Below are 23,545 nucleotides of genomic sequence, written 5' to 3' on the forward strand. Positions count from 1 at the left end.
AGTCTTGACCTTCATGAAGTGGGAGAGACCCAAGAGGAGGTGACTATTTAATATTGCTCTTTTCAAAGTAGGTTGAGGGATTGAGTAAGTGATAACAAAAGCAGGATATAACTGTTAGCAAAATAAACACTTATTTTCATGGATTTTCATTTTTACTTGCAGATTATAAAACCTGTCAGTTATTTCTCCAAGATACTGGATTTTCCAGCTCTAGCCTGGGGTTGTCATTGATTGCCAGTAGAATTTACAGAAGTCTTCTTTCTGAGGCCAGATCCATGTTCATATGGAGATGGTCAATACAATTTGACCAGTAATAGTTTTTTGGTTGTCTACGGGAACATCTGGATCTTTGACCTCACAAGTAGTTATACAGCAGGCCCTTATCCCTGTGGAAAAGTGTTTGTTCCTTTGTGGCTCAGAGGCCCTGTGTTTGCATGGTAGGCTTGATGTTCTGGAAGTCATTTTCTCTAGCACTGGGGTTATTTAATTCCAAGGACTGGTTTGAATTTCTTTTAAAACTATAAGTGTATAGGATTACATTTAATTGTTGGTTTATGTACAGGAGCATTACTGCCCTGAGCTGCAGGGAGCACATTATAAGTACTCCTTTGTCCTGAGTAAATATTCATTCAGTTACAGGCTGGATGAGGTCCCATGAATCTCTGAATCGTGACGTCTGAACAAGGATTTGGAGATACTGCTGATATTATCTATTAAGCTTTTGCTGTCTATAGGGTCCTATAAAGTAGCTTGGAAAATTGCAGTGTAAATCAAGAAAAACAATGTCTAAAGCTTGGACGCTTCAACCAGATGGCTGGAGTTGAGCCATTGTGAGTACATATTGTTGGCAGCATACAGGTCAGACAAAAAGGCGGTTGTTCCAAGCACTCAGCGTCGGCCTTCTAGGGGCAGCGGGAGGACAGAGGGGGCCATTGCTGCACGTTGTGTCGGCCTGAAGGGCAGGAATGTGGAGTCCTACTCTGGTTCTGATTTCACTCTGAAGGTGACCGTCGAATAAAGAAGTGATTTTCTTGAAGTACAGCATGCTTTCCCAGTCATTTCTGAGAATATTCCTTTTCAAGTGTTAGAGAAGGACTTTTGCTCCAGGAGTCTAATTTCTCCATCTCCTGGCATCCATGGTCTTGACTGCTCATCATCCCTTTCTGTGCGTTCCCAGCTTTCACACTATGCATGGTTTGAAAGGCCCTGGTCTCCACAGCATATTCGTGCCAGACTTGGAAATACAGCAAGTCACAGTCTCATTTCCATGATCGGCCCTTTGTAAAGGCCATATGGATTACAATAAACCTAGAGAAATCTATCTGATTGTGAACACTCTGTGCGAGGCAATGCCGGAGAGTGAGAACGAGTGAGCAGTTCTGTGGAATTCGCTACCTTCGCTGAGTGCCAGAAGTATCAGGGATACTAGGGATAATGTCACTAAACACCCAGTTATAAGACGGTGCTTCACTCAGGCAGCAGAACCCTCTTCCCAGAGAAGCCCACTGCCAAGAGTTTGGACGAGCAGCATCGGTCAGCAGACATGACGGCTGTACAGTATTCCTGTTACAAAAGCTTTCTAAACACTGTTGGGGTTTCTCTACTGCCTTGAACAGATGGCTCGTGACCTGCAATGACTTCGTTCAGATCCAGGGTCTACGGAATCCAGGCTGCTGTCCAATCACTAAATGGACTCCCACAGGGCCGTGCATGGTCTAGTGCCTGCCAACTTCCCCAGCCTCCTGCCTCTCCACTCCCCCATTCTCCTAATTCTCTGAACCTCAGCTCCTTCTCGCCACTCTTAACTCATTTCAATTCTTCAGTCGCCTTTAGGCTTTTCCACCTACAGTTTAGGGCACCTAGAACAGACACCTTTCCACCTTATCGCATGACTTTCAACCCCTCCGCCCACCCACTGAGGACTTGATTCTTAACAAGTTCCTCTCTCCCCTATCCAGTCAGAATACACTATTCAGAAACGTTTCCACACACATCTGAATGTAGCCAGTGTACCTGATCACCTATGAGAAATCTCCACTTTCCCAAACGTATTGGTTTCTTCCTTCTTCCTTGATGTCAAGGATAAGGGTGTATCAGGCAGGGCTAGACAGTCCCTGGGCATCAGTCCAGTAAACAAATGGTCTATAGGAACCTCCTACAGTCAACATCTCCACTACACAAAAAGTTTGCTTAATCCTCCGTAATTAGGACTTCAGACACACAAGAATTATTTGAATCTAATGTAATCAAAATAGAGAGATTCTATTGAATTTAATAAATAAGTTCAGCATAAGCAGCTAATTACAGATATGTCAGCATCTTTACTGAGTTGGAAAGCCCCCAATGAAATTTTGGTGAATGGTTATTTTGAATGAAATATTCAATAAAAAATGAGACGGTTTTGGACCTTCAAGCTCTTCCCTTGTAGGAACTGGAGATAGTGGTCTGGCAAGAATCCGTCCAGTTTTCAATCTGCTCTTTGCCCTCTGATTTTCCATTCATTCATTAAATAAATACTTGTTGGTTACTCCCGTCTAACAGGTACTGCTGTCTCCTGTCCCTTCATGCATGCTTCAGAGGGCTTGAGGCTGTCCAGGGCAGTGGCTCGGTGTCCAAAATGAGGAGGTAACATGGAGCACTGAATGGCGGTTGAAAAAGCCATGGTTTTCATAGATTCTCTACTTCTAAGTAATTGTATACTCTTAAAAATAATCATTTATTGGGTACTTATTTCTACCAGACACTATTCTAGGTGTTTATATTAATCCTCATTTAGTCCTCATGATGAACCCAGGATATAGGCAGTGTGATCTCCATCTTACATATGAGGAAATTGAGGCAAAGAATTATTGAGTAACTTGCCCAAGGTGATGCATCTAATAAATAATGAAGTCTTGATTTGAACTCAAGAGCTCATACTCTGATCATCATAAGACCTTGGAGTAGAAAGTCACCTGACCCCACAGGGACTTGTTTTTTTGCTACATCTATAAAGTGACTTAGTTGGCCACAGCGGTCTCCCAGATGCCTCCCAGATTAACAGTGTTTGTTTATCATACTAGAGCCGCCCTGTCCAAACTGCAAATCCTCACACAGGCCCTCTTCCTTTTCCTGCATTCTTTTGGATCTGCACCTCACGCTAGACTTTGCTTCCTCTCTTTTTCTCAAATACTCTCTCAAAGGATGTTACTCTTACCCAGACCAAGCTTGCTACCTCTATCCTGCCCCACGGACCTCTGTTCTCTAGACCTCTGGTTTTGCAGGTTACCCTCTGAGGGACCAGTGCTCTCTCTTATGGGAGGAGCAAGAAATTTCCCCTCATAGAATCCCATGCCTTACACAGCAGAACTGTGTTCTCTCTCTTGTACACAGTACCACCAAGTGGCCCTCTCCTACTTCCACCTCTTTCTTGCACGAAACAAGGTACACACCAGGCCCCATGATGGGTTTCAAAGTACACAAGATGTTTCCACGTATATAACAATATTTCAGTAGAAGGGTGAGCACCGTTACCCTCTCTGTTCTATGAGGAGGTTCAGAAAGATAAGATATGCCTAAGATCACACAGCTAGGGAGGAATCGGGTTGGGATTTGAATCCAGATATTCTAAGTTCTTTCCACTACATGTACGAATCAGTCCTCTTTCTGTCCTGCTTTCTGTTTTCTCTAACACAGAATGTCAATGGACTTCACCTTTCAAAAGTCCCTATGTGGAGTGAAATGGTTATGACTTTAGCCGTTTGCTTTCACAGAAGTGTCTGTCTTTCTCACTGGAAACTAGCTGTAGCTTGTTATCAACACTTGGGGCTCTGAGAGGATGAAAGAGGAAATATATTGCAAAATCCTGACACAGTTTTTGCTCTGTTTATCAAGATTTGTGGCATAGTTACTTGTGTCTGATGGAGGACAATTCTCAGAGTCCATACCAAAATTATTCCCAGGGTGCCTTGGACCAAGATCCCCCCTCAGTTCCTATGACGGGGTGCGTTAGAGAGAGACCTCTGTTATATTCCACATGCCATCAGCCCTCACAGGTACAGGTTCTGCTAAAATTGGGCTTGCCCGGAGGCTATCGTCATTGTTTTGCAAGATGAAAAATGTGGTTTTCAATGCACATTTCGATGTGTGCAATGGAATTCAAGACTAAAAGTAGTACATGGAGAAAGTCTGCAGAAACGGAAAGGCATAAAATAACCTAGCACAGTGACTGAACCTGTGAGCCATCTGACCCCAGGCTCTCCCTCAGGGGGTCCAACTGGACGTCAGAGATACAGCCTTTCTGGTGCCCTCTACTGTCCAGGGCTGAAATGACAGGAAACACAGTTCTGCATTCTGGATGTTTGTTTAATAACTTAAAAAAAAAATTACTCTTGGGCTGAAACCAGGTTTTCCAAGTTTTGCTTCATAATAAGTAGTTTTTAAATATTTAAAAATAGGGGTGTGTAATAAAATGCTGAGAGACTCTCTGGAGATTGCTGCTGCTGGCACTTCTCTAATAGAAAGCATACGCATTGAGCTAACATTTGACTGAAGAAGAAAACAAAGCTGTTAAAAGCTGGTAGGTTCATTTTCCAATAGCAATAGCATTAATATCTTTCAAGTCACTCCTAACCGTAGCTAATTAGAGGTTTATGAGGGATGGCCCTTCACGACAGGTCACCTCAGGTTAGGCAGCCCACAGATTTGCTGTTGACTCTTGGCAACAATAGATTTGTGAAGAATTTCTGCTCAGCTCAAGGTGATTATTTTTTTTTTTTTTCCTGCTGCTGGTGTGTCTCTTATTTTGACTGGCTGAGGTTGGGTTGGATGATGGGGCCCCGATTCAAAGACAGTGCCAGGTTGTTGCTGGAGATCTGCACTGACAGATTGTTGAAAACTTATTAGTCTGATGTTTTAACAGCCTGCAATGGGATGGAAATCTGCTCTTTCATTGGAAAAACTTAGAAAGGAAAACATGAGCTTGAGCTGAAATCAGCCCCAGGTCCAAATCTGCCATCCTCTGGCACTAGAGTGCCAAGGGCTGCATAGTCTTGAAGACCTGGCCGTGCCACCCACAGGGTAGAAGGGACTCGGCCATTGTGAAGTTGGAGCCTCTGAAAATGCACCTCTGGGAGCTGGGGGTCAACACTAGCTGCTAATGGCTCCAGCAGTAGCCGAAGTTGGCCTCACATGAGGTTTCAGCAGGGTGGTCAGGGGTTGTTCTTTTGGCCATAGGCATCCTGTGCAATGATCCAAGAAAAAGGAATAAGGAACTCCTCAGGCTTGGTACCTTTTCTGAGGTAGAAATGCACAGAAAGACTGCAGCCAATACTGTTGGTGAGCGATATCTGGTACCACTGTATTGTAGTTATTTGTCACATTGCTAAAAGAATTCATTGAGCATCTTGGCTCTTCAAAAGCAAACCCGGCCTCACTATCCCAGCCCAGAAATATATATTAAAATCACTGTTAGCACCTACTTTCCTCCCATTTGCCGGTGATTGCTACTTTGATTAAGCCCTGTACCCTGACCCACCACAGCTTTGCCCCCATCCCAGGAGGCTACTGAAGGATCCTAACAGGGTTTCTGGGCTTTGCACAGGCAGCTGTCTCTTTTGCCAGCCAACTTCTTCGGGTGGTCACCTCTTTTTGGAAGCCCTCTGGTAGCCCCAGGCAGTGTCAGGTGCCCACCATTGAGGGTTCTCATAGTCTTTCATGTTCTGACTTCAGACCAGACTCTAAACTTCCTAAGGACAGGATCTAGCCTAAATCTCATTTGATTTTTTTTTTTTTTTTTTTTTTTGGCCACCCTCTCAATACAGTGCCTGCATGGAGTAGGCACTTGATAATGGCGTCTTTTTGATTATTTGTTCATTCTTTCATTCATTCTCTCATTTGATAGGTATTAGTGGAGTCCCAAGTGTCCAGGCCCTGGCAGACTTTAGGGAGTGCAGTCCCTTAACAGAATCTATCTTTTTATGATTAACAGATCTAAACCATGTTCTCTCTAGGCTGATCTTCCAGGAGTCTGGCTTTAATGAGCACCATTCAACTCTTTGTTGGGGAAAATGTGAGATGGGAAGTGACCCAGATGTTTTGAGATGTCTTCTCAATGTCAAGTTTCCCCTTCATCACCCCTTTGCAGCTCCACATCACATGGCAGCATCTAACGGCAGCACTTAACTGGTGTGTATACATAAATATCCAGAAAAAATCTCCTCTCATGCTATCCCAGATAATCCCAAATCTCAAGTATATCCCGCAAAATGGCAGTAAAAAATTATTTATTCATTTATTTAATTAACATTAGGAGTGCCGTTATGCATTAGTCATCGTGCTAGACACGTAAGGGATGATCAAAGAACACAGATGCATCAGCATACAGGCATTTGCCTTATTTACTAAAAACCTCAGTAGAGAAATTCTTATAGTGAATGGCAAACTTGCAGAATACAAGTACTTAAAGATGGGATGAGGGTAGAATGAAGGCAGCCTGTGCTGAAGACATGCCTCCCCCAGGCTGTCTCTGTTGTTTCTGGGAACAGATGTGATGTTTTTCCCTTTCCACCAGTAACCATGGTTAGCATTTCTTCAGATCAGGAAACTCAGTTTTCTTTCTCTTTCTTTTTTTCTTAAAATAAGTCTAATTATATGTCAGAGGCTCCTTTTGCTTTGTTTGGTTGAATGATCTATCAAGTACAGTCATGGAGATGTTGGGCTTTTCTGCATCTATAGTAGCATCCAACATTCAGTCACTAGCTCCACGGATGTCAAGAGGCAATTGTGCGCAGAGCTGTCTGACACCTGGATCACTGCCATGGTGATGTGACCTTGGACCAACAGTTCCAGCGATACCTTCTGTTTCTCCACTTTTCCAGTTGTTGCCTACCATTAGCTCCTCTCATGAGTCAATTTCGCTTTTTTGTCTGAGTCATTTCTGGAGGCCAAGCCTATAACCTGCTCTTCCAATGATTTTATAAGCACGTAATTCCCTTTATTAATTTCCTTTCTGCTTAAAACAAAGCTATAAGGGTGGGGAGGAAATAATCAAACAATCATAGCCTACTAATTATTTGCTGATGACATTTAACATTCCCTGCTTGAGGAAAACAGTTATTGCCTCAGCTGATACTGGGGAAAACCTCCAAGCAAAAAAGATTTCTATCTTGGATTTTATTTGTTTGCTAATGGTTGCTCCCATCCAAAAATATCAAGATAACTGACCTGAAAAGACTAGCTGCTGCAGGCCTACTGAGAGACTAACACAGGCATGCCTCAGAAACACCTTGAGTTCTGCTCTAAACCATCACAACAAAATGAAATCACCATAAAGCGAGGCACATGAATTTTTTGGTTTCCCAGAGCATATAAAAGTTATGTTTGACAGAAAGTGGCCCCAGAAGTGAATCTGAGCATCTCCAAGTCACTATTGGAGCCACTGTGCCTACCGGTTTTGAGCAAACAGCTGCAGATGAAGTGAGAGAGAAATTGGGGTCATCATGCAAAATCATCAAAGACCGGGGTAAGATATATTTTGACATTTCAGTGGAAAGTCTGGCTCAGGTTCATTGTCTGAGATCAGTTGATAACTTATTTGTGGTTGTTCAGGAATTTAAGGATTACCAGTTCAAAGAAACAAAGGAAGAAGTTCTAAAGGATTTTGAGGAATTGGCTGGGAAGCTTCCATGGTCAGACCCTTTAAAAATATGGAAAATTAACATGTTTCAAGAAAAAAAAAAAACAAACAAAGCGCAGAAAGATAAGTCAGAATTCAAGTAAAGAGAAGATTGATAATGGACGAGGAGACAAAACAGATGAGAGAGATGTTAAAAAATAGTTCACTAACAATGTCTTAGATTCACAGATCTTAGACTATTATGAAAATCCAGCCATCAAAGAAGAGATATCAACATTAGTAAATGATGATTTGACATCTTGCAAAGATGAGACTGAGGAAAGCTCAAAATGATCCCGAAGTGCTAAAGTTTAGAGTCACATGCAACAGGGCAGGAGAGAAACACTGCTTTTCCTCAAATGAGGCAGCAAGAGATTTTGCGGGTGCAGTTCAAGATTATTTTAAGTGGAAGGCTGACGTGACCAACTTCGATGTAGACGTTCTTTTGAATATCCATGATAATGAAGTTGTTGTGGTCATTGCATTGACAGAAGAGAGTCTCCACTGAAGAAATATCACACATTTTGGACCCACAACTCTTAGATCTACTCTTGCCAATGGGATGCTCAGGCTCTGTGCACCTCAGCCTACTGATGTAATAGTTGATCCGATGTGTGGAACAGGGGCAATACCAATTGAGGGGGCTACAGAATGATCTAACTGTTGCCATACTGCTGGTGATAATAATCCATTGGCTGTGAATAGAGCAGCAAATAACATCTTATCTTTATTGACCAAGAGCCAAGTTAAAGAAGGCAACCTGCCCTGGGGCTTACCTGTAGATACTATTCAGTGGGATATCTGCAACTCGCCATTAAGAACAGGCTCTGTGGACATTATCACAACAGATATGCCACTTGGAAAAAGGATGGGCTCCAAGAAAAGAAACTGGAACCTTTATCCAGCTTGCCTACGGGAGATGAGCCGTGTCTGTAGGCCAGGGACAGGCCGAGCTGTACTACTGACTCAGGACAAGAAATGCTTTACCCAGGCATTATCTGGAATGGGACACCTATGGCGGAAGGTACATACTGTCTGGGTCAACATAGGGGGCCTTCATGCTGCCATTTATCTTCTGAAACATACACCTCAAACTTTTGTTCATTCTTCAGAACAAGATGGAGAAAGATCTCCTTGGTAATGCAAAGACTGAGGATGATTAATAGTGTCTGTGCTTCCTGACACTGGAAATGTCAGCATGAAGAACTTGCTTTGAGAGAAAAATAGCATTAATAAAAGTGCAGTTTGGTATAAATCTCTTCACCCTGGTTAGCAAAAGTTGTGAATAGAATGGAAGAAGTCTTATGAGAAAGCAGAGCTTTTCTTTGGACCTGTTTTAAAGGAGTAGTTGGGCAATTAGTACTTTTGTTAAAATGTTTTAAAGATGCTAAGCCTACTAAAATACTCTGGGATTTGGGTTTAGAACATTTTATTTTCAAGATTTATAGCAGTTCCTGTTTTCTACTATAGCAGGTGGAAAGCTACCCTGGCCTAATGGAAAGGCAGAGAGCATAAACAGAGCATGAGGTTACATTTCATTGCCTCTTCAGCTTTGCTATTTAGTTGCTCAAGTTCTTTACCTCAGCTTTAAAAAATGAACCATTATTACACTTTGTAAAATAGTGTTTGCCCCATGACAAGATGAAGTCTCACAAGACCTACAGGAAAGTTGACTATCTGCCTTAAAAATTATAATATGCATGTTTTTCAGATTAATACATATAACTAAATAGACATTTCTATTTGTAAACAGCATCAAATACACTGGTAGATAAAGTATGGGGCCAACAAGCCATATTTAAAGAAATTTTATTTTTCTTCTCAGTACACAAAGGTGATGATGCTTTTCAGAGTCAAACATAAACCTGTCAAAGTTTTTGTTGGCTTCTCTAAAGGACTAGAGAAAAAAAAACGGATGTATCTCGAATTAAAAACTTCATGTTAAGTTAAAAAAAAAAAAAAGTTATGTTTACATTATACTATCATTTATTAAGTGTGCAATAGCATTATGTCTTTAGAAACAATGTACATACTTTAATTTTTTAAAATTTTATTGTAAAAAATGCTAACCATCATTTAAGGCTTTGGTGAGTTGTAATCTTTTTGCTGGTGTAGGGTTTGAAATATTGTGAGAATTACCAAAATGTGACCCAGAGACACGAAGTGAGCAAATGCTTTTGGGGAATGGCGTCAGTAGGTTTGTTTGACACAAGGCTGCCACAAACCTTCAATTTGTTTTTTACACAATAAAGCAATGCACAGTAAAATGAAGTACGCCTGTACATTCAAGTGCTAACAAATATTCAGGAAAAAGAAAAAAAAGAGTATGAAAGCTCATGTGAAGCAAAAAAGAATATTAACTAGTTTAAGAAAGTTAGAAGTGCTGCTAATTTCACTCTTTCACTTTTTTACTTCTTTTGAGTATAACATGGTACTATTGTTAATACTTGAATATTATTTTCACTTCAGATATAACCTTCCCTTAAGAAAACAGGTTTGCTGAGTACTTAAATGTGATTTTTTTGAATTACACTTTATATTAATTTTTCACAACTAATTTTATGATGAAAGTAATGAAAAATATACAGTCCACTTAAAAGAAATATACTTTATTGTACATTTTGCTGGAACACATAATTAAACTAATGAAAATCAAATATTTTTAATATAAATTTTTAATGTACTAGGATAGATACAGTTTTTTATAACATTCATCTTGTTCTTCTTGACTAAAGGGTAAATTTTAGATTAAAACAGAAAATTCTTAGTAAATAAAATTAGCAACTAACTTGTGAAATATTCCGACTTTTAAAATTAGAAGTATTTCCTCATTTCTAATCTTAAATAATAATATAGGTATTAAAACAGAATTATAAATGATTAGTTCAATTTATTAATTCATAGTTTTGTATTATAATCTCATCAGTATTTAAATCAGTACATTCTTGTTCGTAAAAAAAACTAAACCTGCAATAATACTATGTTGTAGATAATATTACACTGTTTTTCAAATGAGAGAGCAAGTTTAGCAAAACTAAATAAATTGCCCGTGATGGTATAGTAAGTACTTGCATGCAGCAACAGGATTTGAACTTGCGTCAGTCTGATCCAAGGCCTATGTTCTAATAGGTGGCAACTCTTGCAAACAGCAGTGGCTACTGAGTGAGAGAAGGGGGTATAAATAGACCTGGTGTACTTGGCTAAGGTAATATCGAAGCCTGCAGTAGCCAATATTTGGGAATCTGGTCAAACATTAGGTAAGTTGTCAGCTTTCATTCTCTCACTCATTGGGAGGGGGGCAGTATTCTATAGTGAGTGGTACTCTCTGTGCCTGAATTTTCTACTCTCTTAAAAGAGTATAATCAGAGTACAAGACGGTAGATGTATAGCACTTAGAACAATGCTTAGTCCACAATGTGGGCTAAAGAAATTTTAGCAGGTTCACAAATATTTATTACGGGTCTGGTATACATAAGGCCCCAGGGTTGCAATAGTGAGATGTTAAAAATGCTAACAGTGAAAGCGGTTTGACTCTTCATGGTCTATGAGAACAATAGGCACTACACCCCTGAGTTCCTGTGTAGCATAGCCTTTGTACTATGGGAAGACAGGGCGTGCAAGGAGGCCCTCTCTGTCGCTAGCAGGGCTCCAGCCCCTTGGATGGGGATTTCAGTAACTATGCCATTATTTAGGGTCAGTGCTAGCTGGGAGTGATGGACACAAGCAAGGCAAGTTTGTCTCATTATTTTAGGCAGAGAAGACAAAACAAAGATGGAGATTCTTTGGAGAGATGGGATTCTGAGAATCAGGCAGAAGCCTGGTAATCAGAAACAGATCAAAGTCAGGGTCATCCAGCAGCAAGGCACTGGCTTGGGGAGTCCTGGCATGCATGGCCAGGTAGAGCAGCACGAGAAGGGGGCTGCAGCCCTGAGAACCCGGGAAGGCATGGGGCCGTCCCCCACAGCAGATCCTGCGGTTTTCTGAGACTCAGACCCTGTGGCTTAGCCCAATTAACCTCCTAAACTGGGTCATCACCCTGGGCCGCACAGCAAGTGGGAACCTGGCAGCAATGGCCCTGTAAACACTGGCATCAATGAGAAAAAGCACTGGAAAAAATCTGGTTTTTTTCAAGTCCTGAGAACTGAGAACAATCAGATTCCCTTCTGGGCACTGCTTTAAAATCTGGTACCATCATCAGGTAACTTTACAAACCAGGGCAGTTAGAGAACTAGGTAAAGATGCCTAAGCCATTTCTCAGGTAGCCAGGAAGATGAAGACAAGGAAAAGGACTGCCTCGTGGCTATCGGAAGGACCACCATGCCCACTCTTACTGCTTGTTCATTCGCTTGTGTGGGCACTGAACCCAGGAAGAGCATGGCATGGCTTTTAAGGAATGCACGTTTCACAGGAGTTTCAGATATGTCTCCTGGGTTTGTCAGTGTCCAGGAAAGGAAGAAGACCCCCACCTACACCTACACCACCTGCAAACTGAGGGGTATACCTAAGGCTACCTACCCTTGGACTTGGGTAGCTGTGGGAAGTTAGACACCATCCACTGTGGGCCCCTGCAATGAAAGAAGGAATGCTTTTCCATCCTAGCTCCTGTGTGGGCTTCGTTCTTAACAAAGGATGAAGGATCACTCCAGAGTTATTTCCCTGTCGGACACAGAATATGGATTGATAGAACTTCCTAGCACTTTGCTTTACCAAGAAGCTGAAAACACTTTAGAAACCTCTGACCTCTCAATTAAAAATAATTATTAACTCTTTCAGGTCATAAAATACCACTTTAAAAAGCAGGTAATACAGGAAATGGCTCCTAGCCGTTTGAAAGGGTCTAACCTCTGCCAAAACACAAGCAAAACAGCAACAGACAGTCAGGTCAGACTCCACGGATCTTTAATCCTCACATTTGCTCTCTGATCTGACTTTGTGGCCTGTATTAGCATCCTCATGTTATTTACAGAGAAATGAAGCCTGAAGAGATTAAATAGCATGATAAATATCACATGATATTTAGTTCGGCAGAGTAGCCAGGAAAAAAGCTCATGATATGTACTTTCCATTTAGTATTCAGTGCCCTCTTGCAACCTTCAGATGCATCCAGCCTTCCTCTCCACAGTCCGTTCTTTCGACCTGCCAAAGGGAGTCAAACAAGCCAGCAGCTTGCTTCCTTTTCGTGGTCCTGAGCCAACTGTCCATCTCTGTGCATGATGAAGGCATCCCAGAAAATGTGTTGATTTGAATGTAATTGGGTCATCCTTTCCCCTCTCAACCTGTGCCTCTGTGTACCAGGAGGTTTCATCATTAGGTGCGAAGGATATGAATTCTCTCATCTGGGAATTGTTCCCCAGAAATTACTTTGTCTTATAATATTTTAAGTGTAGATATAATAAAGATTGACAGGAGTGGAAATAACCAAGTTGTGAACAATGAAAGAAAGAGGAAAATGGACTAAGGTAGATGTCCTCAGTCTTCCTCAGGACAAGGAAATAAATGGTGAAAACAAGTCCAGCCTGGTACTAAATGGCCTCCTTAAGCCCACAGGAGATGGTTGTAGAGAAGCAGCATGTGAAGGGCCATTTTTATATTCAGAATGTTGCAAATGGAACAATTCTTTCTTATCATAATTTAAGGAGCAAATCATAATTTAAGGAGCAAATCATTACAGAAAAAGTTGATAACCCCTATATGACCTGCAACATTTCATTACTCTGTATATTTACTCCCTAAATTTGATACTCCTTATTTGTTGTCTGTTTTTATGCTTTTTCTGTAAACTAATGTATCCATAAACAATGTGTGCTATTTTTAGATATTTTCAACTTCATAAAAAATGGAGATAGTTTTTGTTGCCTAACATGATACCTTTATATGATTTAAACATTATATATGTTTTATATGATTTGAAAATTATGTGTTTTATATGATTTGAACATTATATATTTTATAGTATTTGAATATTATACGATTTGAATTATACTTATGTGTGCATGTTATATACATACATGTTTTACAGTGTATGTAGCCCTAATTCATTTTCATTTTTAACTGCCATGTAGCATTCCATTATATGAATAGCATTTATCTGTTTTGTAGCTGGACATTAAAGGTTTACTAGTTATCAGTCTAGAAAATGACCTGCTATATTATAGCATATGCACATTTTAACTTAGTAAGAATGAAATCTAGTAACTGATAAGTAGAAATCTAGTAAGATTTTGCCAGTTTTTCTCCAAAATGTTTCCATCACTTTATACTTCAACCCACAGTGTGTGAGAATATCCATTTTTCTACATTTCTGAGAAACTCGTTTCTGCCAGATTTCTAAGTTTTTGCCATATCGAGTTCAAAATAAGCTTCAATTTATCTTAATTTGCTGCTTCCTGATTGTTAGTATGACTGAGTATATTCTCTCTGTTTAATGACCACTCAGATTTCCTCTTCCGTGAATTGATTATGTCCTTTATCCATTTTCTTCTGGATTATTTGTTATTTTCTTATTGATTTGGAGGATTTACTTACATTGGGCACTAACCATTTGTTAGTCACATACATAAATGTGGTCTATTCTTAAATAACTGCTTGTATCTCTGGAGTTTGTCCTGCACAAAAATCTTAACAAGCAAGTTAAAACTGAGATGTAGGTAAGAAAGTTGATATTTCTATGAATCGATGCTTCTGGAAAAGCATTATTAATGCCACTTTTTCATCATTTCCTTGTTCGTGCTTAGATTTCAGAGTCCCCAGTTTCAGAGAGTTAATTGTAGGCCACCTAGGTTTGTGCTTGAAAGTATCTGCTTGATTGCAGAGTAGGTAGCTTAGAATAATTTCAGTGCTGAATAAGAACCAATTCTGAGAGTGATTAACCTCAGATTATTAGATCTAATTGATTGCATATCTTCCATCAAAATAGAAATTGTTGGATACTGGGTGCGTCTCTGGCCATGACCCCTCATAGGAGCACACAGAGTCAGCTCGAGGCAGGGGCATGAGGTATGTAGAAACAGTCTGTCCCCAATTTACCTCTCAAATATTTTCCTACCAGGAAAGTCTCTGCTCATGACATAAGCCCCTAGATTCAGGTAACTAAAGAAAACATGAAGAGTAAAATAATGTCATGGTGACGTCAGGTTGCATGGACATGTTGCCTTGGGAACCCTGATAGGAAATCTTAAAATAATGATGGCTTTCTTTCTATTTCAGAGGTGTGGCGAAATCTTGTTTGAAAACCCTGATCAGAATGTCAAATGTGTTTGCATGCTAGGTAAGAAGAATTCTCATTTTAAATCTATTAAGCATGTTGATGTCATGTGGGCCCACTATTGTTCTGTTGCGTTACTGATTGTCTCTTGTTCCATATTGTAGAGGCTAATAGGCTCCTTTACAGGTTTATAGACAACTATAAGACATTTATATGTGGCACATTTGATGACAAAGAAAGTGTTTGATTTTAATAACTGTCAGTAAGTCAGGAACCATGCTTCTGAGTCTTTCAAAAATTTTCTTGGATTATCAACATAACATAGTATTGGGTGCTTTGTATTCAGGCAACTGTGATGACAAAGTAAGACGAATCACATTGTAATTCCTAAACTAGAGGTCATATGCTAGGCAAGTAAACTATTAGGTATTTACATCACAGCACAAAGCCCTTACTTATAATGCCCGGGAGAAATATACATTTGAACTAAACTGAAGTTGGCACAACAGTTACCCACACTGCATTTGTAATAAAAATTGTTGCATTATAATGAAGAATCATTTGTTCTTGTGGGACAATATATCATCAATGCCTCTCACAAACTCTTTAATATATAATATTCCATTAAAAATGAAATTGATATTATTTCCCTCATTTTATAGATTAGAAAACTAGTATAGAGAATATAAGTGATGCACTTAACCTCAAAGTGAGAAATAATCCAAATCATGATATGAAAGTTTCTAATCTGTCAAAATTTAAGTCTAGTGTTTAGATTTTATCTGAGCCATGAAACTATGTCCAATGAACTTTAAGTAATCATAGTAATAAAACAAAACCAGCAGCATGAATAAATAAAAATAATCCTTAAATTTGACTTTCACCAAAATTTCACCCTCTTCCATTCCAACTTTGAACCATGCTTATAAGCAAAGAAAAAAAAAGATTCATTCTAGCTTCTTCCATTTTCTCTGGCTACCTCATATGTTGGCAGCCTAGGTTATTGGTAAGATGGCTCAGAAGCAGACAGCAGGATAGAGGCAGGGGGATGTCTTGGTAATTTATAATTCAAGATAATCAGGTAATAAATAATCAAAAGTTGCTCATGACTGAAAAACAAACCAAAAACAAAAAACAGACACAAACACTGTATTTTCCAGGTCTTCTGATCTTTCTTACTTTCTTGTACTAGTATTTTAAACTTTTCTGTTGCATTTCTTATGTTTTTATTTTAATTAATATGGTGGCTATATAGTAACATATCCACTGGAAAAATGAATATTTTACTGGAAGCACATGAAGAATGAACATAGCATGGCATCCATAAGTTCATTTCAAATGTCCAGTATCCCTTTCCCTTAACCATGAAAATGTCTCAAAATGCCAATAGTGCAGGGTACAAACCAGAGAGACAGAGAGAGAGAGAGAAAGGGAGAGACAGAAGCAGAAAAAAATTCCTTTCTCCAGCCATATGTCCCAACTTTGGATTTGGGAAATCATCTCATCACCACATCAGATCTATTCATCAACTAACTCACTTAACTTTCACAGTAACAACATGGGTTGGTGCTATTATAATCCTCATTTTGCAGAAATAAATTTGAGGCAAATGATCAAATACTATAGGTACCTTAATCCCACTAAAATATTATTTGATTGTAGCTTCTACATGATCTACTAACTGGAATCAGTTTTAATTCATGATGACTTTAAGCACATGAGTACATCACTTATTTTGATGAATTTTTCCTTGTGTTGGCTCCCATGTGAGTTGCTTGACTAGTTTATAGTTAGGACAAAGACAGCAATAGACTGTCTACCACCGCCTGTAGATTTGAATTCACTTAAAGTCAATCATCTTTCCCTCTCTTCTAGAAAACATCCCTGGCCACCAAATGCAGTCCCCCAATGAATCTGTTAAATTACACAAATTCCCAAAATTATAAGACTATTTATGTCATGGGTGAAGTCCATCCTGAGCACCTTACATATTTAGACCATTTATTCTAAGTAAATTAAGACATAGCCTCTCTTCCAAAATATAGATATCTTTGGCAATAGCAGTGTATTATGAAGCTTGTAGGATTTATAAGTTTATTAGATTTCTATTTTCTTAGGGACATAGAACTAAATAATATAAAGGAAACGTGATAATGGAAGCTTTTATTAGCTTAAGAGCTTGGGATAATTAAAGATGGAATAGGTAGAACACTTGTACATTTTACCTTTAAAGTAGATGGTAAATATTTATTGAATGTTGAAGATATTACTATATCTAGTGAGCTTGAGTTACTCCAATAATGAAAATTATGCCCTCAAGGAGCTTACACCTAAGAAGGCTTAGACTTTTTCCTATTTATCTTTTTAAGAGGATTGCTACAAAATTTAATTGAAATGTTTACAAAGTCCTTTGAAATCTTAGATGAAAGGGAATATCAAAATAAAACTATTATGCCTATCAATACAGATGGATCAACCTGCCAGTAGCATGTGTCCACCTGAAGCCTGAAGGGCTACCATGTCACAGCAATACTGTGCAAGATACTGAAAAGGAAGTTGAATGGTTTATTCCCTTTAAAGAAACAAGAGAAACTCAAGGTGTGAACATGCAACTCACTAAAACTAAGAGCACATCTTGTATTTTCTCAAGAAAGGGCATCTATATAACACAACAGTAACAACAAACTCTTCTTCACCACTGTTTGAGGTCTTTAATTAGTTTGTTGCTTCCTTTGAGAGGAACCCATGATCATGCCCTTATGACTTCCCAAAGCATATCTTGAGAAAACTTTGTATTTTCAACAGTGAAGGATAAGGAGTCTCTGCTATTTAAAGGGACTATTAAGTTTTCTAGGTGTTTCTAAGTCATGAATGTAGTTTGTGTGTTTGCAGGCCACGTTATTATCTTTTTATGAATAAATCAAAGTTTTAAAACAAGAAAATCAAATATATAAAGCCTATATTTCCAAAACTTAACCTCTGATCTTTATGCCACCCCAATATTGAGATCCCTAATGGAGGCCAAACTGGGACAGTCATAGCTTTAAAATATCAAGTTCTTGACTCACCCTCTCCGAGGTCCCCTCTTTACCCACTCACGCACCAGGTTTGGGGCGCCTGCCTGGACCCCAGCTGTGCTCTGGTTTCAGCACATTTGAGTTAGAATAAGGAAGGGGGTCACTCGCCAGGTACACCATTTGCAGTTTTCATCCGTCCCATTGGTGTGTCCCAAATCTTTCTGAAAAATACAGTTTTTATGCTTTAAGTTGTCTACTTCTTGATATCCCTGAACAAGTCACCCTCATCAAACTCACTCTTTTAGCTCATTGTATTCAGTGAAACATAAGTGTAAAATTCACCTGGAGTTACTCTGAAGTACTGAACTCAAAGTAGTTTTAAGTGAGAGCAAACTATTATTGTATATGGGTCTTACAGGCGATCATGTATGCATTCAGGGGAACAGTCCGTATTGGATATGAGGGTAAATAAAGATGTACTGCAGAGCTGGCTGCACTGAGTATTAACGATTTATTCCTTAAAATTCTGTCATGGGGGTAGACAATGTTAAGCACCAAATTATAATAAATGTTGCTTTCTTCTTTCCTTCACCCTTAAGGAGTTCCAAACTCCCAACTCCCATCCCCCTTCTTTTTTTAATTTAGCCATAAGATTTCTCTCAATTTCAGCTAAACCTCAAAGTTTATATAACTATATGAAAGCATACAAAACAATATAGTTAGATGTGTACCTTAATTAGGTGTAATGAACTGATATCAAAGGAAGAAGGAAGGGGAAGAGAAATTATCTCTCATTGCACAATTAATGTATAAAATGTGGCCAGTTCCTAAAAGGATTTTATTTTTCAAAGTGTAATGAAACTGTTAGGTACAAAGAGCCAAGAGTATTTAAAGAAACTACGTAAAATGAGCGATGTGAATTCACTTCTTAGTTCGTTTGCTAGCTTCTGCCTGGGAAATGCGAAACCCTGGGAAAAGAAACTTTTTTTTTTTCAAAAATAAATTTTTTATTAATTATTTGTTTTATGCATATTAGCTTATATATGTCAACCCCAATCTCCGAATTTATCCCAGCACCACCACCACCCCCCCACCCGCCACCGCCTTTCCCCCTTTAGGGTCCATCCGTTTGTTCTCTACATCTGTGTCTCTATTTCTGCCTTGCAAACCAGTTCATCTGTACCGTTTTTCTAGATTCCACAAGTATGTGTTAATATACGATATTTGTTTTTCTCTTTCTAGTTACTACACTCTGTATGACAGTCTCTAGGTCTATCCACGTCTCTACAAAGGACCCAATTTCATTCCTTCTTATGGTTAATATTCCATTGTGTATATGTACCACATCTTCTTTACCCATTCATCTGTCAATGGACATTTAGGTTGCTTCCATGACCTGGCTATTGTAAATAGTGCTGCAATGAACATTGGGGTGCATGTGTCTTTTTGAATTATGGTTTACTTTGTGTATATGCCCAGAAGTGGGACTGCTGGGTCGTATGGTAATTCTATTTTTAGTTTTGTAAGGAAATTCCATACTGCTCTCCATAGTGGCTGTATCAATTTACATTCCTACCAACAGTGCAAGAGGGTTCCCTTTAGAATGAGTGATGTTAATTAATTCACTTCTTAGTTCATTTGCTAACTTCTGTCTGGGAAATGTGAAATCCTGGGAAAAGAAACTTTCTAAAAAAAAGTTCCAGATCAAACTTGGTACCTCTTCTTTCCCTTGTAATTTTACAGTTTGCAATTTTCAGTGGCCCTGCTTTTGTTTCATGTGTGATTCCTTCATGCTGATTGGTGTCATATCATTTGAATGTAAAGTACGTAACTTTCTTACCTGCCGTGGCTTAGAAAGGAGTGTTCATATTATCAGGTTTCTGGTTGAAATTTTTTATAAATTATTTCAAAAGATCATCAGTTTTCAAAGCAGTAGAATGCCATAAAATCAATATTTTATTAACAATGTTTAGAAAAGTTATTGAAAAGATAAACCATTATGCAAACATGAGGGCAATTTTTAAAAATATTAAATATTACATTCTTCAAAATTTTGTTGTGCCTCAAAGGCATTGTCTAATATTCATTCAACAGATATTTATTGAGCATCTACTATATGCAAGGTAATGTGCTAGGCATTGAGAATGCAAAGACCAGTGGAGCATAGACCCTGCCCTCAGAGGGTTTATAGTCCAGTACAGAGTCAAGCCCCACATCATAAAATCTGCAATGCTAGCTTGAAAGTGACAAATGATGTAAAAGAAATAAAGTGTGCTGGGACTTCAGAAGATGAAGAGAGTGCATACAATTGGGATAGGAAGACACATGCGTTGAGGTATGCAAAGGCCAACAAAGAGGCAGCATTCTAAGTAGAAACATGACCTCCAGATACAGGAAAACTGAGGAGTAGAGAAGGAAGTGTTTCAGGCCACAAGGAGTATGAAAGGATAAATTGGAGAGGAATTCGAGGCCTTATTGTAGACAGTTTGACTGTTACCATCAGCTATAAAAAGGACAGAAGTACCAAATGAAAGAGACTTCTGGTCTCTTTCATTTACTCAATTAGAGAGTATTTTTAATTTAGGTAGAGACTATTATAGAATATTCTATAAACAATACTTGTGAAATTAAGTCATTTTAACCCAATGTATATTTGAACCCGATGGCCTGAATCCTAGGCTTGATATTTTTAATACATATTAATTTTTTATCTTTTCTCTTTGATATCAGATATCAGTATTTTATTTAAGAAGTACAACAATATTGTCATCTTTTATACTGGAAGAATGATATTTTGTCACTTTTTGGAACTTCTTCATCTAATAAAACTGGGAGTTTTATGTTAAAATTTTCCTCTTAACACTGACATCTGCCTACGATTTTTGTATGTAGACAATTTTGAGGTTTGTACGTTTTTTTCTTAAAAATTAGTACATGATCTTTTTTAAGGCAAAATAATATCTGCTATCAAAATAGGCCACTACTTTGGTGGCATAGTGGAAAGGATAGAGCATTTAAAGATTTGGATCAGCTAAAAACTGTGTGGTCATAGGAAAGTCATTTAAGAGTTATAGATGTCTGTTTACTCTTCCCAAAAATGAATAAGTAATAATAACAATATTATTATCTACCTTATTAGGTTTGTTGAGGACCAAATAACACAACAAATATTAAAACATTCAGTAAACTATTAGAAGTCCTAGAAATATAAATATTTTTATTAGCATTAATAACCAAAGTGTTTCATGTTCTTTCATTTAATATTAATAGTATTTTTTTATGCAAATTGACAGCTCTGGTAAATTTTCAATACTAAACTGTTTCAGTTTGCTTCAAGTTAATAGATATTCTCAAGTACATGTTTGCAATCTTGAAATAAGCATATTATCCTTATAGGTTATTAAAGAAAGATTATTATAAGGACGATTTTATGTGCACTTAACTTTATAAAAGTGAAGGTCTATGTTCAAAGACAAAAGTTTTCAAGTTGCTTAACTTTGATTTGCAGAGATTAAAATGCCTTGGGAATTTGAATTAATTTTTCTTATTTTTATTGGGGTAAAGTTGCTTTGCAATGTTGTATTAGTTCCTGCTGTACAGCAAAGTGAATCAGCTATACATGCATGTATATCCCCTCCTTTTTGGATTTCCTTCCCATTTAGGTCACCACAGAGCATTGAGTAGAGTTCTCTGTGCTGTACAGAAGGTTCTCATTAGTTATCTATTTTATACATAGTAGTGTATACATGTCATTCCCAATTTCCCAATTCCCATCCCCCCATTCCCCCACTTGGTGTCCATATGTTTGTTCTCTATGTCTGTGTCTCTATTTCTGCTTTACAAATAGATTCATCTGTTCCATTTTTCTAGATTCCACGTATATACGTTAATATACGATATTTGTCTTTCTCTTTTTGACTTATTTCACTTTGTATGACAGTCTCTAATTCCATTCACATTTCTGCAAATGGCACAATTCCGTTCCTTCTTATGGCTGAGTAATACTCCATTATATATATGTACCATATCTTCTTTATCCATTCCCCTGTTAATGGACATTCAGGTTGCTTTCATGTCCTGGCTATTGTAAATAGTGCTGCAATGAACCTTGGGGGTGCATGTATCTTTTGGAATTATGGTTTTCTCCAGGTATATTCCCAAGAGTGGGATTGCTGGGTCATATGGTAGTTCTATTTTTAGTTTTTTAAGGAAACTCCATACTGTTCTCCATAATGGCTGTATCAATTTACATTCCCACCAATTAATTTTGACTTTCTTACCCTGTGAGTACATCATTTCACGCCTCCTATATGCATGTCCAAGGATGATATTTTCTAACTCTTAAAAGAGAACAAATTGAAACCTGGACATTCCCAAGGGAGGGCAGAGAGGGCATTATCCTCATCACTCACCAGGGCCCTACCTTGTTTTACTTTTCAATGCACTCATCACCAAGTGACATATTTTATATGACGTATTCGTTTGTTTGTTCCTTTCTCTCTCCCAGTCTCACTGCACGACACACCTATGTATACAGAATGTAAATGTAAATAACAGTTTATTTACTGCTAAGTGTCCAGCATCTGGAACAGTGTCCAGTCACCTAGCCCCTCATTGGAGCTTAATATTTGCTGAATAGATACATGCTGATGCATTTGTCAAAACAGCATAATCGTCTGTAAAGCATGGCCTCGATGTGCCAAAGACTGATGGGTATAGTATTTAAAACCCTCTGCTAACTCAGCCAAGGAATGGGTCAGCTCCTAAGGGAACCAAGTGGGAGTTTCCCAAGCATACTACTCTGGGTTACAGGATGAGAAATACATAGTTCTCTACAAATAGACAATTAGAACATATCCTAAGAATATAGGCGATTATCAAATATTCCTTGAGCACCACTCTATGCCCACTGCTCTACTAGGGTTACTCTGGAAGTTGATTAATAGATAGAATCCCTGTCACCACCCTTTATTCTGCAGGTGGGACACTGGGTTACGAAAACAGAAGGATCATTATTTTGTCTTCTCTATTTTTATAAGAATATACAAAATATCATTTAATCTGAGGTTTATCATTTAAAAGGCTTTCTACATTCTCTTGCTACCTTTAAAAATTTTATTTGGAAATCAATATTGTCTTGCGTGAGGAAAATAAGTTTGCTAGTTTCATGGTTGTCTTGCGTGGAACGTGGCAGCATTTTCACAGCAACCAAACACCAAGCTTTTGTTTGCAGATGAAAACCAGCGCTCAGATAAGAGCTAGCCGCAGAACAACACAAGCAAAGGCCAAACTGTCAGAACTGAAGTTATCAAACCCAAAAAGGATAAATGTGCCGGTCTTGTATTAGCTCCATTTTCCGTCTGAAGGAAGAGAAAACAAGACCTACCATCCTTTGTACAAAGCTACACTTCAGAAAAATTATTCAATTCACAAACATTTTAGGTACATCTTGTGTGCCAGATAGGGATGCAAAGACATTAAAGTTCTATTTTCTACCCTCAAGAAGCTCCCAATCCAGTGGTGCATGGAAAACAACACAGACAATGACAACATAGCATGAGAAATCATAATAAGGATGGGCCAGGGTCTTAGGGGAGGGAGAAGGGTGTCAGGACAGGCCTGTGAGTAGTGATAAGGAGTTGAGTGTCAAAGAGAAGCAGCTCACAGCCC

The 23,545-nt window shown here is 38.6% G+C and overlaps 1 protein-coding gene and 1 pseudogene across 2 annotated transcripts in view; both read left to right on the forward strand.

The window, feature by feature from the left end:
* PDE7B (phosphodiesterase 7B) overlaps positions 1–23,545 on the forward strand; it is a 331,487-nt gene that overhangs the window by 88,693 nt on the left and 219,249 nt on the right. Inside the window, exon 2 of one of the 2 annotated variants that reach the window (XM_057738776.1) lies at positions 14,861–14,921. In XM_057738776.1, the coding sequence (XP_057594759.1) occupies positions 14,861–14,921 (61 nt within the window). Of the gene's footprint in view, positions 1–14,839; positions 14,922–23,545 lie in introns of those variants that run through there. The other variant, XM_057738775.1, reaches the window with a different exon arrangement.
* On the forward strand, positions 1,350–8,795 carry LOC130855489 (tRNA (guanine(6)-N2)-methyltransferase THUMP3-like; annotated as a pseudogene).

The sequence above is a fragment of the Hippopotamus amphibius genome, chromosome 6 (genome assembly GCF_030028045.1).
Source record: "Hippopotamus amphibius kiboko isolate mHipAmp2 chromosome 6, mHipAmp2.hap2, whole genome shotgun sequence".
Lineage (NCBI taxonomy): Eukaryota > Metazoa > Chordata > Mammalia > Artiodactyla > Hippopotamidae > Hippopotamus > Hippopotamus amphibius.